This window comes from Sminthopsis crassicaudata, chromosome 4 (genome assembly GCF_048593235.1).
Source record: "Sminthopsis crassicaudata isolate SCR6 chromosome 4, ASM4859323v1, whole genome shotgun sequence".
Classification (NCBI taxonomy): domain Eukaryota; kingdom Metazoa; phylum Chordata; class Mammalia; order Dasyuromorphia; family Dasyuridae; genus Sminthopsis; species Sminthopsis crassicaudata.
Genome location: NC_133620.1, coordinates 189319683 through 189337552, shown reverse-complemented (window position 1 = coordinate 189337552; position 17870 = coordinate 189319683). Strand labels below are relative to the sequence as shown.

At 33.5% G+C, this 17870-nt stretch overlaps 1 protein-coding gene across 1 annotated transcript in view; it reads right to left on the bottom strand.

The window, feature by feature from the left end:
- The window catches only part of HDAC2 (histone deacetylase 2), a 52943-nt gene that overhangs the window by 9279 nt on the left and 25794 nt on the right, over positions 1-17870 (bottom strand). Inside the window, exons 6-8 of the mRNA XM_074310057.1 lie at positions 17528-17669; positions 8509-8601; positions 8313-8421 (exon numbers count right to left, since the gene is read on the bottom strand). Coding sequence (XP_074166158.1) covers positions 8313-8421; positions 8509-8601; positions 17528-17669 — 344 coding nt within the window. The remainder of the gene's footprint in view (positions 1-8312; positions 8422-8508; positions 8602-17527; positions 17670-17870) is intronic.

The following is a 17870-nucleotide window of genomic DNA, read 5'->3' as shown; positions in this document are numbered from 1 at the left end:
CCACTTATCTTTTGAGAAATGGCTTTTGATCTTACTTATGTTCAGAGGTGTATATGCCAACTATTTATGTATCTCAGACCAAACTCTTTATCAAAGAAATTGACAGTTTCTTATTTGCCCACTAAATTGATCCAAGATGCATTTTCTGTGTGTGTAGTTTTTCATCTTCATATAATCAGTTAATCATTTCATCTTTTGTCCTGACCACTGTATCTTGGGTAAAATATATATTTGTTATACATAGCTGTGAATGGTATACAATCTGCTTATCAGTATATACCATGAAATATAATGTCAAAATCTAATTTCTGGCAAACTGCTTTCTAGTTTCCCCAGATTATTTTAAAAATTTGAGTATGGAATTCTTTCCTAAGAAATTTGTTTTCTTATTTAACAAATACAGATTTATTGTGTTCTACTGTTTGATTGATTCTTTCACATTGTTTCACTGTACTCCTATTTTAAACCAGCTTCTTTATAAGATAGTTTTAAGTGTGGAAGTGCTACTCCCTCTTTATGCCCGTTTATCTCCCTTAATTTTATAAAATAATTTAGAAAAAAGAATTGATTTCTGAGTCCCACAATGTACCCCTTAGATAACTTCATTAGTACTGTAAACTAACTGGTGACAAATATTACACTGGCACAATACTTAACATTCTAACTATAAAGGAGTACTTTGTAATTGAACCTATACAAGTATTTTGTGTGCTTTGGCAGTATGATCCCCAGATACTTTGTAACTTCTTTGGACTTATTATTATTCAGAAACACAGTTGATTTTTTAATCTGAGTCTTTACTTGTTATTGTTTCAATTACTCTTTTTGCTGAACCCTTGGGTAGCGATGGTCTGTCAATTCAGTTGTGACTTAGTATGGTTACATTTTGGGTTATCTTGGCCAAGAGACAGAAGCGGTTTCCCATCTCCTTCTCTAACTCATTTTACAGATGAGATACTGAGACAATGTTAAGTGACTTGTCTAGTCACAGAGCTAATATGAAGCCACATTTGAACTCAGGAAGTTGAGTCTCCCTGACTTCAAGGCTGGCACTGGTTCTCTTGCGCCACCTAGCTGGAGATACCAGTAAATAGGGATCCTTATGCTTTTAAGTTTTCCTTAGTGCCAATGTTAACATTTCCAAACTATGCTAAATAATAGTAGGAATAGTAGATACCACTTTTACAATCTTGTATTTAACTGGAAAACTTTGAAAAAAAATCTGTTGTTTATAATGCTTACTTTTGAACATTTTATGACATTAAAAAGACTCTTTATGCCATTTGTAAAAGTTTTTGTAAGTATAAATGAATTCTGTACTTTGTCAAAGGCTTTTCTCACATCTAATAATGTGGAGTTTTAAATGTTTTTATTATGAAGTCTTTCCCTAATGTTGAGAACACCTTTGGATCTGTTGTAAATCTAATTCCATCACGATTTCTTAGATAAAACAATGGAGTATGGCTGATTAGGTTTTATTCAAATTTAAAAAATCAATATCCACTAACAACATTATTCTATTATTGCTTTATCCTTTTTTGATTTACCTTAGTATTTCAGTTCTTTCAAAAACAAAAAAAAATGTGGTAGGATATTTTTTCAATTTTGAGAAGTAACATGGTTTTTTACAAAGGTGAGAGAAATATGCAAATCCATAAGGAAGTTTTTTCCTTTGCAGTTACTCCTATTTTCTAAGATGGAATTGTTTAAAACCACTATTTGATTTCCTGTTAAAGAAATGAACAGGAATAACAATTTCCTAATTTAGTAACTACCCCTGCTTCTTTTGTGTTGTTTTCTAAGCACACTACTTCTAATGTATCAATTTAACATTTTATTTTGATTTGTAATTTCACTTATTTTTTTTTTTTTGTCAATTTGATTTTTGCTGTCCTCTTTTTAATCAGATTGGCTAAAACTCTACCAATCTATATATCTTTTCAAAAAACCAAGTTTCAGTTTGATCATTCCTATACTATCTTTGTAGTTTATTTACAGCTTAATTTGGGTATCTCGTATATTCATTTTAGCTTTAACTTTCAAAAATGAATTAGCTTATTGATTTTCCCTTTCTACTTTGTCTTCAGAAATATTTTTCTTCAAGTATTGCATTCAGCTGTAGCCCAGAAATTTTGGCAAATCATTTTATATTCTCTTTCCTAACCTACTTGAGGATTTTGTGATATCCAGTTGGCTTTGTACTGTGGTCTTGGAATTGATTTTTATCACATTATGGTATATAAATACTGTATCACTTTTTACATTTGCAATATCTCTATGCCCTAATGTAGTAAGAAATATGTATGTACATTAGCAGATGCACTTAGAACTCACGTTAGTCTTTTAGCTGTTTTTTTCCAGCTAAATGTTCAATTTCTATTTTCCATTTCACTTCTCTCTTAAGTTTATCTAAAAATGTTTTGGCTCTTATGTTACTATGACCTCTTGCAGTGCAATCAATTTTTCTTTTTTGAATTCAAATACAAAGTTATTTGAAGCACATTAGTTTAATAATAATTATGACAATTTTTAGCATAATTTAGTTTTGCTAATTTTCCCCCAATGTACTTACTTTTGTCTGAAAGCATGACCACAGCTCCTAATGTTTGGAAATTTGCCTAATGCAATATATTTTTTTACAAACAAGTTTCTTGAAGCAAAAGATTGAGGTTTTATTTTCTTGCACCATCTATCATTTTCATTGGGTTCTTTAATTACTCTTGTTACTCCATTTTCTAGTTTTGGAGTATTCCTTAAGATAAGGATGTTTAGACACCTAAACTTCCAATTTTTCAGCTTAAATAGCTCATTTGAATACTTCAGGTATGACCATTATAAATGGAGACCATTTTCTCTTATCCTTTCTTTTAACTCCCATTTTGAATGGGATGCTCATGACATAATTTGAGGTACATATGCTGCAATTATACTAGTAGTCTTTTTGTTTATAAGCATCATAAGCATGGAAAAGCAAAATGACCAGGAATCTCATGAAATGATTTTTTATGGCTCTATTAGATGAAAAACTACTGATTACTTTGTTTGACAAGAATCTTGAATTCTGAACACCTAAAATAAAAATTAGTATTTATCTAAAAAAAAAAAAAAATTTGCCTCACCTTTTTCAAAGAATTCATAAACCTAGTGGCCAGACTTATTAATGTTCAGCCTCCTATATGTAGGCTGGTTCTCAGACAGCACATCTAATTTGCTCTATGTATCTAATATTTCCAACGTGCAAAACATCCCAAAACAATTTTTTTTCAATAACCTGAGGTTACTCTCAAAAGGATAGGTAGCTACAGCATAGAGATTCAGCATCAGATAGTATATGACTAAATTTACTATTTTCAAAAGAAAAAGTGAATCTATGATAAGTCTGTATAAACAAAGAATATTGATGTGTGATTTGAATATACTTTAATAAACCCAGATTACATGTTCTTATAAAAATGGATATTACTGCTTTAATGTTTTCTTGGTAGCAGTCTTTAAGAAAACTTTTTGTTTTTATTAACCCAAAAAATTTAGAAATCTATGTGGATAATCTTTCCAATGATTCAGACTGCAATCCTTCTAAATTTAGGTTTCTGTAATAGGCCGTTTCCTTGAGGCAGCTTCTTTCCTCACCAATATGGGGAGGCTTTACCTATAAGAAGACAAAACTTTGCTATTGATCCCAGCTTCCATGATGCAGGTTCATGGTAACCTAAAAGCATAAAGTCTCAGCCATGTGGAATTTAATTCTCTCTGATTCAGGTGAATTTCTGCTGTATTAAGGCAAAAGAAATTTTTTTTGTCAAATGTTCAATGGCTTACAAGTCTTCCTAAGAGTGCTGGTATTAGATGAACACCAGAAAGAAAATAGTTTCAGTACACTGGGATGAGTTTAGATTAAATTGGGAGGAGTCCTGCAAATATATGGGAGGTGACTGAGCTACTGTGGGGCTCTCTGTTTCAAGAGCCTTTCTGATAATGTATTTCTATATATTATAGGAAGCAAGCTCCTAATTATGCAAAGGGACTAGATCAGTGGATGCTAAAGAAGTTTGCCCAGGAATGGTAAATCAAGCCCCAAATCCCCTGTTCTAAGTTGGACTACCAGCAGAAGACTGACAGTGAACTGAAATAGAATAATTAGGTGGCTAGAAAGAATTCTAAGCTTTTAGGAACCATGAAATGGAAGCCAAGGCTCAATCTAATTAAACAAAATGATCTCTCCTGATGGGAATGAAGATTGATGATTTGTCAGCCCCCTCTAGGAACTCACCTTATGGCAGCTGGTAGTGAGCAAATTTTTTCTACCCATGAACTGGAGTATTTGCAAAAATTCAAAAATAAACCTAAGGAATTCCTGGAATACTATACCCAACCTGTCTCAAATGAAAGCAGATCCTACCTTCTCAGTGGAACCTCACTTGAAGGCCTCAGATTTTAGCTAGGAGTCTCCCCAGACTCATAACCACACAAAAATTGGCTGATCACCTGATGAAACTTAAGCAACAGGTTGGAAGAGATTATGGCTCAGGCAATACTGTTAGTTCAAATAAGAACACTGGGAATTGAGGTCGTATCAGAGGCCATCACCCTGCCTAGGTAGGCAGAAGAAATAACATTATCCTCAGAGGGAGCTTGGGAAAAGCTCCTGAAACATGAGGATAAGAAAGCAACTGATGAAATGTGGTTTCAACAAAACTGTTCAAGGAAATTAAGAAAACAGGTACCAACAGTCCTTCAGGTCCACTCTAAGGTATCCTCTAAAGCACTTGTCTCAATAAGATTATTGAGAGTGAGGCTACAGAAGAATACAGACTACGTATAGAAGGGGATTGTAACTTCAGTACCTATGCAAATCCTTTCAGCAATCTGCAGGCATTTTACCCTGGGTAAGGTCGATGAAAATGTTTAATTACTTGCACCCATGTAGTTACGACCACAATGGATCTGGTCCACAAGGGGGCAAATGGAAGTGAAAGGTATTTCTACTCAAATGATAGAGATTAAGGAAGCTGGTTCACTTTGTTAAACTAACTCCCCTTACACAGCCTTGTATCATTTTAGAGGAAGGTAGAAGATAAGCTGGGAGCTTACAGGTAAAAAGTTATCAAACCCATTTCCACATCCTACCCTATCAGTGTTGTAGATGAGTTCCTCAGGACCAAGGTGATCACTGACATGGAGTAATCAACTTTGCCAATGTTCTTTTCTCTATTTCTGTGACAAAGATTGGTCAAGAGAGATTTCCTTTCATCTGGAGGAGTCCAATATAAACTCACCATCCTCCCCTAGGCTTTTTTTCATTTTCTCTCATCCTATCATGCTGAGATAAGCAAAGACATATGAAGGTCTGAAAAGGTATTGGTGATCACCACTACATTGATGATGTAATGTTCATAGGACCAGAGGAAGCCCAAAGAGGATAGAGGTGGGGTGAGAATCAACCATAAGGTAATCTAGGGTCCAGACTGCTCAGCTGAATTTTGGGGAATACAGCAGGTAGCAAAAAACCAGTTTTCCAGGTGGTTCTGGAATAAGATATGGACACTTGCTTTTATATGAACTAAAAACAAAGCTGTTATCTTACTGGACTTCTCAAGTTTTGGAGAATCTATATTTCCTATTTGTATATCTTGATGCTCCCTCTCCCCCATTTATAGTCGCCTGTAAATCTGCCTCTTTCAAATGGATTTCCAAGCAGGCCACATCCCCGGAAAGATATAAAACAAAGTAGCTTATATTTTGGGTCCTTATAGCTGTGAAAAGCTCATGCTTCTGGAGGTCTCTGTCCCTGAAGATTAAGATGAACAGAACTTTTTTGTGGATATCAAGACATGACCAGAATAAGTGACTATTTGACTTCTGGAACACGAAGTTTTTTAGGGAATCTGGTCACTACAACACTTTTTTTAAAGTCAGCTGCTTGCTTCTTTCTAGCCCCTAATTGAGATGCAAAATAGTGCCTCTTAATAAGAGACTTCTAGAGCTAAATGGAAATGGTCTGTTAGAAACCCTCGGATGTGAGAGTCCTTCAAAAGTGAATGATGACTATACCAAAGACTAGTATAGTTTTCACTTCAAATTCTGGCCTTTTTCCTATGAAGACTCAAAGAAAACTATTTTGTGGAGCAATTAGGTGATGCAATGGATAGAGCACTAGCCTTGAAATCAGGAGGACCTGAGTTCAAATCTGGCCTCAGACACTTAATGCTTTTTAGCTGTGTGACCCTGGGCAAATCACTTAACCCCATTTGCCTCAGCCCAAAAAAAAGAAAGAAAAAAGACCAATGCCTCTATCTGCTACAAGAGCCATCTACAAATTGATTTCTGCAACCCCTAATCTTGAAACACAAAACACCTCAGATAATGAGGATCCTTATAAGTCCATTCAGTAGGCAAGAATCTTGATCTATGTTGACTTCTGGGTGGTGACCACAGGTTTGATCAAGTTGTCTGGAATCTGCATAGGTCTGGACAATCAAAAGCTTTCCCTTTTGGAATCCTCCCACTGCATACAACTATTTGTGGGGGATATCACCACTCATCATAGACATTATATGCTAAATCACCAGTGTGAAACTGTGATAAGAAAAGCAGAGGTTGGGAATAGGTCTCATATCAACTCAAACACCAGGGAAGTGATTCCATGTTATGTAGGGCACAGGACTATATGTTCTCCTTAATTAAAAACAAAGCAAGGAGCACAGCCTCAAGTGACACGCAACTGATCTCCAACTCTCCCTTCTCAGGGAAAAGAAGTTTGCTTCTGATGGATCAACAGTTGAATCATTATTTAACTAATTGCTAAAGTGAGGTGTCTAACTATGTCTATAATAATTCAATGATACCCTAGTTCTAGTCCAGTGGGTTTCTGGGATCCAAATTCCAAAAGACTTACCCAATAAGAATGGACTTTCTCCCAACTAACTCTCCCTGATCTTCTGCATCCCTGATGCAGAAATGCCTTGGTCTCACTCAAGTCCTTGCCTCCTCAAAGGACACCATATCTCTCTTGAGAAGCAGCTTATGTTCCCCTCAACTGGCAGGCTTTCCTTCCTCTGGGATATTTTGGGCAGCTCTTTCTGGGAAGGAGATAGATGTGTTGGAAGGATTCTTGCTTTCTAATAGTATTGGAGAACTGATACCACCACTATAATGGTATAATGGAGTATTCATAACTATTAGGTAGAAAGGGATTCCTGAGTACCCACAATATGAATCAGATTTTAAAACTTGAGACTTGATCTTCCTGAAGGAAGGAGGAAGAGATTAGGATTTCTTGTTAGTGTTTACCTCCATGTTTTTGTTTCTTTTTCTTCCTCTTTTTCCTTTTGCCCTTTAGTACTGTGCAGCAAAAGTCCTATAAGCATTAGATGGTAGAAGGTCCTCTAGAAGATCCTTAAGACCCTGAAACCAAGCAGTTATGTTTTCCTGCATAGCTTCTTTCCTCCCATCCAAAACAAGAAGAACATTACTTTAAAAAGATAAAATCAACTTGATTGGCTTAAGTGATTAATTCCTGCTTCTCTGATGTTTCATTTTCCTCCCACCCCTCTCTTGAGATAGGTCAGGACAAAAGCTGTCCTGAGACTTGATTTGCCCTGGTTTCCATGTTGGAGATTCATGGTCAAGTAATGACACTCTCTCTTGGGGGACATCTAGGACAAAAGAACATGATTCCATGTTGCAGATTCACGGTCAACTAATAACACTGAAAATTGCATGTCATGTGGAATTTGGGTCTTTCAGTTTTGATGGGTGCCTAGGACCATACTCTGATGACCTGGTGATCAGATGAGTTTCCATGAGGAGGTGAGGGAGGCCCGTTCTACCAAAGCCGAAGACTAGTGTCACTGTATCCTTGTTGCATATCCTTACTATGTTAGGGCAAAGTAAACCTCTTTTTGTTTAATGATTTATGAATGACTTTTGTGTGCTCAAATTTGAACCTGAACTAAGAGTGCTGACATTAAAGCTGTACCCTCCAACAATCTTTGAGAGATGCTGTGGTTAAAAAATTCACTCCTTTGCAGCCAATTTAAGGATGAGCATCTTTCAAGTTTAGTTAAGGTAGACTTCAGAAAAAATACCAAACATCCAAGTCTGTCTCAGGTGATAACACCTACCAAAGATTATATTCCATTGGCATTATCTTCACACTATGACCAAGTGAGTTTACTAATTTTCAAAATTACAACAGGCAAAAAGTCTAGTGACCAAATGGTTGTTACTTTATATTATGCATGTATAAGCGTATAAATGTGAAAACTACCCTCCCATCCTTATATGGAAATACCGTACTTTAAAATAGTTACCTTTGACAGTAAGATTGAAACATCCAAGTCTATCACCAGATAATGAATCTGCACCACACTGCAACACTACTGCACTAGGCTGATACATCTCCATCACTTTTGATATTATCTACATGGAAACAGAGGATATCAAAGATTAATCCCTTTCAACACATAATAAAAAAAATGGATGAGATTTGGCATAAATAATACTTACTGGTTTAAATATCTGCCCATAGGACTCATCATCTATACCATCTCTCATTGGAAAGTTGACAGCATAGTACTTGCCTTTTCCTGCACCAATGTCCTAAAAATGCATAATTAAGACTTAGAAAATTTTTCTAAACAAACACTATTAAACTTATGCATCAAACTAATTGTTAAAAATCTCATAATGTCTATTTAAAGGAGAAAGTGACAAAATTAAAATTTGACATAATTGCTAACAAATATCAGTATACATAGGACGTGGGGGAAAAACCCAGCATCTAGGCATCCAAAAGCTTAGTAAACGATTGTAATGATGAACAAAAAAAATCTAGATGAAATTTGGCATTTACTACAATTATCGCTGGATGTAATAAACCAGAGTAGTAGTATGAATATTCATGGCTTTGTCACTAGAAGATACAGCTGGCCAGTTATTAGGCAAGTCTGCACCAAGGAGCCATTCACCACCAAATAAAGTTATATACTCTCATACTGGTGACCTAGATATAATGCAGTTTTCTACTATTATCTACAATTGTTTGTAGATCAATATATGGAAGGAGACATGTCATTTTGTTTGATAAAATTGTATAAAACTCAGCAGTTCAAGTGAGAATTATAATCACATGGCCTTTAGCAACACAAACAGGCTCCATGCTACGAGTATAGATAAAGTTCCAACATGTCTAATAGTTGAAGCAACAGTTGAAGTCTGTTATTTAATAATGGCTACCATTAATATAGTGCTTTCAGATTGCAAAATTCCTTACCTGTGTCATATCTCATTTGATTCAAAAAACACAGAAGAAAGTGTTAGAAGTTAGAGAAAGATAGTTGAAGAAATCAAGGTGAAAAGATAAAGTGACTTGCCCAAGGAAGGAACTGAACTCAATTCTTCCTGATTGCAGATCCAACACCACAGAGGTGTCTCTATAAATTTAAAGTTGGTTTTCTTTAAACTTCTAACAAATTAGGCAATGATACAGCTCCTGTGCCATCTTGTAAGATTTATGCGTAAAATGGGGATATTCGTGAGAAATGTTAAAATTGATTAGGTGCATCAAATGATTAGACATAGGTGGGTAACAAAGAATTGAGAATGACCCCTCAGTTGCTACACCGGGTGAGTGGGAAGACAGCAACACCCTTAACAGCAATAGTGAAGTTAGGAAGAATAGAGGGATGGATTGCGAGGATAGAAGAGATCAATTACTGAGACTCACCCAAGCAAAATAAAGAGAAAAAGAGGGCCCAAGACAGAGTCTCGAGGGATTCATGTTTACTAAAGTAACCCAGATAAAGATGCAGTAAAAAAGACTGAGAAGGAACAGTTAAACAGGAAGAGAGCAGAAGAGAGTAGCAAAAAGAAAATTTAAAAGTCAAGAAAGTATCAAGAGAAAGAGGGCTATCAGCTGTATGAGAGATGGCAGAGATCAAGAAAATGAGGATTAAGAAAAGGCCACTGGATTTTGTAATTAACTTTAGAGAGAACAATTCTGTTGAAGAATGGAGCTGGAAGCCAGTCTGCAGAGAATTATAAGAAAAGGAAATGAAGACACAAACAGGCTTCTCAAAACTATGAAAGAGAGTAAACAGAGAAGATGAGGATAATGAGGTTACAGAGATGATAAGTTTTTTTTTAAGGAGAGGGTAAATTTAGGTGCGAAATGACTACAAAGAGGGATTAAAGATTAGTGAGAGAGTGGGGAAGATAAAAAGGAGCAAACTGTTGGAGAATGCAGGATGAACTCAGATCTGTTTTTCCATGTAAAGGACTTTGTCTTGCCTAAGAGAAAGGCTGCCTCTTCATCAGAAATCGGGATGAAGGAAAAGATAGTGACAAAAGGCACCTGAGTAATATGAGATGAGAAGAAAAAAAGTTTTAGCAAATGGCCTTAGATAACATTATATAATGTAAATCTATGGAACTAGTAAGTATAGCTTTGGGATTTTTTTTTCAATTTTCAATGCTTTCAAAAGCATATTAATAAAAGGGAAGAATAAACAGAAATTTCATTTCGTGAACTAGGAAGTGCAGAACACTTGTGGGTAATGGCACTCTCAAGGATAAGACCACTTCAGTGTAGCTGAGGTAGGGTAGAGCTGTGAGGAACTCAGAAGTTAGGATGTTTTGAGAGAGTATCAGTATGTAAGTTGAATTCCCCTAGCATAAAGACATGAATTTCAGGAGAGAAAGATTAAAAACTGGATATTTTAATAAGGCTAGAAATAAAGTGATATGGAAAAAAAAAAGTTACCAGAATATTAAGTAAAATACAAGATATTCAATTACTTTTTATAATAAGTAAAATAAGGCCAGCTTTTAAATTTAACTAAAGTTTCAATACTTCTACAACCTAGGAATCATATTACTCTTGGAATTTGGATTTATTTTCATGCATTTCTAGAAATAATGGTTCTAATTTCTGACCTAATTCAGTTTTCTTGAAAAGTAATTTTTAAATGTAAGTTATTTTCATGGAATAATAAATAAACTAGCATTACAATATAACATCCTGTGTGCAAATATCTTTACTTCATAAATATATGTAAAAAGATTATAAAGAAAAAAAATTCTCACTTTTTATCCATTAAACTGCAATAGCTCCCTAATACTTCCAGAAATGAATATAAAATTCTATATTTAGCTTTTAAAACCCTTCACAGTGTAGAACTTTCTACCTGTCCAATTATCTTATACCTTACTTTCTTTCATATTACTCTGTGATACAATGACACTAGACTCCTTTATTAATCAGATACTCTCACTCCCAACATTGTGTCTTCAGTGATTCTCCCCCATTTCTGGAATCTTTTGCCTTTTCAACTGTGCCTCTGGATCTGACTTCCTTTAAAAGGTCAGAGCTAAAATCCTACATCCTGTAAGAAGTCTTTCCTAGTTCCCCTTACTGTCAGAGCCTTCCCTTTCTTGATCACCTTGAATTTATCCAATATCCATCCTGTAAATGCAGTTTTATATAGTTTCCACAACTAGAATGTGACCTCTTTGAGAGCAGAAATTGATTTAGCCTTTCTTTGTTAGCACAAAGCCTGCCACAATGCATGGCACATAGTAAGGCACTAACAAATGCCTAATGACAATGTATAAAATATTTATTTCTATGTAGAAATTTGCCAAACAAGTTACTTAAAAGCCATACAAAAATACTGAGTTTAAAAAACAGCTATAATCCCAATTTAAGCAAAAATGATGAAAAAAAAATGAAATAATGAGCAACAACTACTTATTAATATGGTTTCACATGCATTAATGAACATGATAGGCATGACATCATTATATTTGTTGCAGCAAACATGAAAGGATATCTTATATCATCAGTTCATGAACTAGAAAGTATAGAAGTATGGATTAAAATACAAACATTTCTGGATGAAAATAGCTGATAACACTTTGTGAATCCTTTTTGGAAACTACAAAGTCCATTAATGTTTTTGAAAATGTTTAAAAAGGGGGGGAGTGGAGTGGTCAATTTAAAAACCTTGGAAGAAAAGTCTCGTACAGATGGAGCTGTGTCAAACCTTGGTAATGCATCTGGTTATGCTATTTGAGCTAAAAAGGCAAACTCTTCATGTCACTGTTGTTCACTGCTTTTAACACTGATATACATTAACAAGTCTTGAAAGAAGTTTTGTCAATAGCCAACTTAATCAGAAGTAGGTCTTTGAATCATATTTTAAAAAGAATCCATCTAAAAATGGGAACAGAAAATGAAGTGCCATTCTACTATATTTGCAAGAGGACAAGTCTTGATGTGCTTCTTTGAACCAAGGGCAGCTGAAAGAAACAGAAAACACACTCTTGGGAACACTGAAAGAAATTATTTTATTCACTGGTTGTTTTCCTGGCAGATATTTTTAATCATTAAAAATGAGATAAATCTTTCAATTCAAGTTCTTGAAATCCTTATTATAGATACTACTAAAAAGTTTTCTTGGCTAAGTTGGTAGTAAAGAAGAAAGCAGAGGCCATAATCTTATAAAATCCCACATGCTGGAGAAAGTACTTTATTAAAATGGAGTAGAGTGAAATTATGTTAATTTCTAAGAAAAGAGAAATCTTCAAATTCCTGGAAACAATTAAAAATTCTTTTAAAGTTATTTTTATTTTGACATTATAGTTGATTTTTGAAAATTGATATTCTTTTACTTTCTGATATAAATTCTTTTCTTTCAAAGATGCTTGCTTAGCTCACACTTCCTACATTTGGAATTTAATTTAAAAAAGCATATCCTTCTCTCAAAATGCTCACAATCTAGAGCAATTTGGAACTATGCCTAATAGTCTATAAAACTATGTATACCCTTTGATCTAACAGTGTCTCTATTGGGTCTGTATCCCAAAGAGATTATAAGAAAGGGCAAAGGAATCACATGTGCAAAAATGTTTGTAGTAGCAGCCCTTTTTGTAGTGACAAGGACTGGAAAATGAAGGCCCATTAACAGGGGAATAGTTGAATAAGTTGAAAAAGTTGTATATGCATGTAATGGAATATTATTGTTCTATTAAAAGAAGTGATGAGCAAGCTGTTGTCAGAAAAGCCTGGAAAGGCTCATATAAACTGATGCTAAGTGAAGTGATCAGAACTAAAAAAACATTGTACACAATAACAAGATTATGTGATGATCATCTGTGATGCATTTGGCTCTTTTCAACAATAAGCTGAGTCAAGGCAATTCCAATAGACTTATGATGCAAAGTAATACCCACATTCAGAAAGAGAACTATGGAGACAGAATGTGGATCACAATATAGTATTTTCACCATTCATTATTTGCTTGGTTCTTTCTTCTTTTTCATGGGTTTTTTCCCCCCCTTGGATCGATATTTCTTGTGCAACATGGCAAATATGGAGTTATGTTTAGAAGAACCGAACATGTTTAAGTTACATTGGATTACTTGCTATCTTGAAGATAGCAGACAGGGAGAAAAATTTGAAATGCAAAGTTTTGCAAAGATGAGCACCGAAAACTTAGCACGTATTTGAAAAAATAAAATACTATTAAAAAAACTAAATCAAAAAAAGCAAAACAATTAAATACAAAAATAATTTTTAAAAATACAATGATGGAGATAACGTGCAAACATCTATGAGCAAACAAAATATAGATACAACAAACTGGACTTAATCCACAGGGCAAAGACATAGCAGGAGTGGGGAACATCCAACCTACAGGCTATATATAGCCCACAATATCATTTGCTAGGGCAACCACAAACTAGATACAACAACCTCCCACTGCTTTGAGTTCTGTAAACTGATAATTTGCTGATAATAAACTAGCAGAAAAAAGTTCCCCACCTTTGCACTACTATGAATGAGGATTAGGAAAGGCACATTTTAGAAAATGGGATTTTTGCAGAGAATTGCTTGAAAGAAACCAGGAGATACAAATGAAGAGGGAAAGAATTCCAGGCAAGAAAGACAGCCACTGAAAATACAAAGAATTGGGAATTGGAAGTGAAATGTCTTATATGAGAAATAGCAAAGTGATGGTGTTAAATTGCAGAATATTTGGAAGGGGGTAAGAAATAAGAATGGAAAGGTAAGAAGGGGTAACGTCATGATAAACTTTAAAAGTCAAACAGAATTTCCTATTTGATCCTAAAGATAACAAATTTAATGAATAGGAGATTGAAATAGTGAGAAAAGACAATAGTGAGAAGAACAATTTGAGTAGGGAGAAACTTGAGGCAGGGACACCAATGAGCAGGCTTCTGCAGTGGTCCAGGCACAAGGAAAGGAGGGCCTGTACTAAGATAACGGCAATGTCAGAGGAAAGAAGGGATTCTATATGAAAAAGTTTGGAAAGGCAGAATCAACTGAACTTATCAACTAATTATAAATGTTGGTAACAACACATATGAGAAAATGTAAGGCATTTAGGATGAAATCTAGGATATAAGCCTGAAGAACTGGGAGGCTGTGTATTCCTTGGACACTAACATGGCAGATTTGGGAGGGAAGGAATAGAGTTTGAGAAAATAATTAGTTCAGATATGCTCCATTAAAAAAAAAAATCTATTTTCCTTTAATTTTCTGATTATGTTTTGAGAGAATAAGGCATTTCAGATATTCTCCAAACATTTTTTTTTCTGATCTATTAACATAGAAAAGGAAAAAGAAAATAGAAAGATCTAAGCCAACAAGGAGGTGTAGTACTAACAAATACAGTCTTGGTCAAATCAAATTTATATCAAACAAAGTATTTTAAAGTCATTTATACAAGTGATATAGAATTCTACATATAATGTGAAAAATGTCATGCCAGTTTAAAAAAAAACTTTCAAACTAGAGAGCAAAAAACCCTACTAATGTTATTGCAGACTATGAAATATTAAATTATAATAAACCCAAAATTTCTCATGAACACACACACATATGAACATAATATATATATACACATAATAAAAACTGAGTTGTCTTTCAAAAGAAGATAATATTCTCAAAAATTCACCATTTATGACTTTTGGGTTAAAGAAACAATACCATCTTGTGGAGAGATAAAATAAAAATCATATCTAGAAAGAAAAATTTTAGATTTCTGAAGACTTCCAATCACAATGAAATAATGTATACTAATTATTTTGACTCCCAAATATGCCATTTAAACAGTTCAAATTCATGAAAAAAGGAGAACAAAATAGATTTGGTTTAAAATTTATTAAATTCAACAAATATTTATCAAGCACTCACTGTAGAAGGTCCTGGAGATTGAAATATAATATGTGCAATATAGCAACTGCCTTAGAGATACTCCATTTAATAAGCAATTATTATTGCCTATTAAAATATCATTTTTTTTCTTATCAAATAGCTCATGATTTAATTCTATGAAAACAAAAAGCTTCACTCAATATACTAATTTAGTCTGCTGTATTAAAAGTATTTTGATTGATTTCTTTTCTGCCTAAAATCTAGTGGGGCCAAAAAAAGTTGTTAGCAAAAATAAACAGTCAAGAACACTGAGATGTTTAACTGATGAATGATATTCAAACAAGAAAAAAATGATAATTAATGATGATAATTTAGATTCAAAAGAAGAAAAAATAATTGTAACAACTACTATAAAATTTCTTTTAAAACATTAGAAATAAACGTATGACAAAGTTTGTCATTATTACTATTCCAGTGAATAATGAAAAAATGTAATCCAAAATTTCATTAGTAAATTTAAAAAACCAAAGTTCATAGAATTTAATTGAAAATCATATGTAGTTAAAAAATTTTTATATCATTTTTGGTAGAACACTTATATAACCCAGCTTACTAAAGTTCTATTTTTATTATTCTTATTATATAGCCAGGATTTTGGTGGCAGATTTCTGTTTTTAAAAAAGTTAGTAAAATATTATGACTTCATTAAAAAATAGATACTAAGGTGATATTTAAATGCTACCTTTTAAAGGGAAAAAGTATGCAATAAAATTATTGCAACAAATGAAATTATTTCAGTAAGCAAACTTAGGAAAATTAATTAGTACTGGTATGAAACAAATGGCATGTTGATGGCAAACCTCATAGAAATACTTTGCAAACAAAGTTGAATTTTTAGGAAAAATTGTTTTACAGTTAAAAGAATTCAGCAGTTATCGTCCATGTGAGTTTTAGGCATTATCATTAAACTTTTGAAAAAAAAATAAGCTCTTTGAAGGTTGTGCACTCCTTCTGTCTCCTTATTTCTTCCTAATACATCTGAAATCTCCATAAAACTATAAATTGCAGAAGTGCTGACCTTCATTGGCTGAGAGAACTATTTACACCAATGAAATGATACAGACTCATTATTCCATAACCAAAAAATAAAGTTCTGCTACTAAAATGATGCTTTTAGAGGAAATAATTCCATTATTCATACATGAGTTATCAATGAAAAGATAGGAATAAAATTTGCTTGAGCAACAAAACACACTTTACCCCTGAACATAACATTGCATTCCACTTAAAGTTACCTAGTTCCACAAAAGCACTATTTTGTAAGTGATATTAATTAGGTCAAAGGATTTAGGATTCTAAGTGATGTGAGAGAGAAACCAATTCCAATGCCTTAATTTTGTCCAAAAATAAATAATGGAAATTTGAATGGTTAATTACTCACTAACCAATTAACTTCTAAGTAAACAAAATCATCTAGATCATAAGTAGCAGAAGCTGAAATTTGAATCCAGTTCTGATTCCAAATCAAGTCTTCTTTCTACTTTACTAAATCATCTTTCAATATTAAAAATGGAAGACTCAACTACTGGACAGCCAAAATGCAAAATAACATACATTTTATAGTATAATACTAAATAGTAACTAGTCTTTATATAAATACTTGACAATATAATTCTACTAATCATTTTATAATAGTAATCAACCTTTATAAACACTTGAAGACATAAGAGAAGTGCATGGGAAAGCTAAAGTTACCAGAGTTCTGAATATTCAGAAACTGCACTAAAACCTTATTAAAAACAAATGCACTTTCATTTTCCTTTTTAAAATAACTTGATTCTTCTTTATTATTAATAAAGTTGTAAATAACAATATATTTTTCTGTGATACTGAAACTATTAAGATTCAAACTGGATAACCCAGTAAGACTGCACATGGGAATTGGCTGAAGGTTTCTGTACTAAATACAGTTAGTAAAAAAAATAACAATATTCACCCCATCCAGAGAAAGAAAGAAAGAGACAGAGAAGGAAAAAGAAGGAAAGAGAAAGGAATGAAAAAAAAAATGAAAATTAAAAACAGTTAATTACAATTATTTCAATTCAACTAACAAAAACCTTATGGCTATATCAGTCACTCAGTGGTTCATGAAGAAAAGTACCTCTTGTAGATGCTTAATAAGATTTTGTTGAGGAAGATTAAAATTCAGGTCTAGGTCACAGAAAGCTCTAAATATACTGTGTATGTAAAATGCACATTATTTAAGGCAAATGCATTAATTAGGTCACATATGAATTCTACAATTCCCCATAAAGTAAATCAAATTAAAAAGCTTAGCAGACTTACCCTCAAGTCTCCGGTGCCAGGAAAGTATTCACCATATTTGTGGAATGATACAGTCATTACACGATCTGTTGTGTAAAATGCTTCCTCAACCCCATCACCATGATGGATATCGATATCAATGTACAGGACTCTCTGATGGTACCTACAAGCAGATTCATAGGCAATGAATATTTATAAGAAAAATAAACATAGAGAATAAAACATATTAGTTAAGAAAGAATCTAATTCATAAAATACCAAAAGCTATATGAAGTGATCATCAATGATCCTTTGAACTACAAAAATTCAGGCAGAGTTCTGGTCTTCCTACACATTTCTGTTTTAATATATAACATGGTACCTG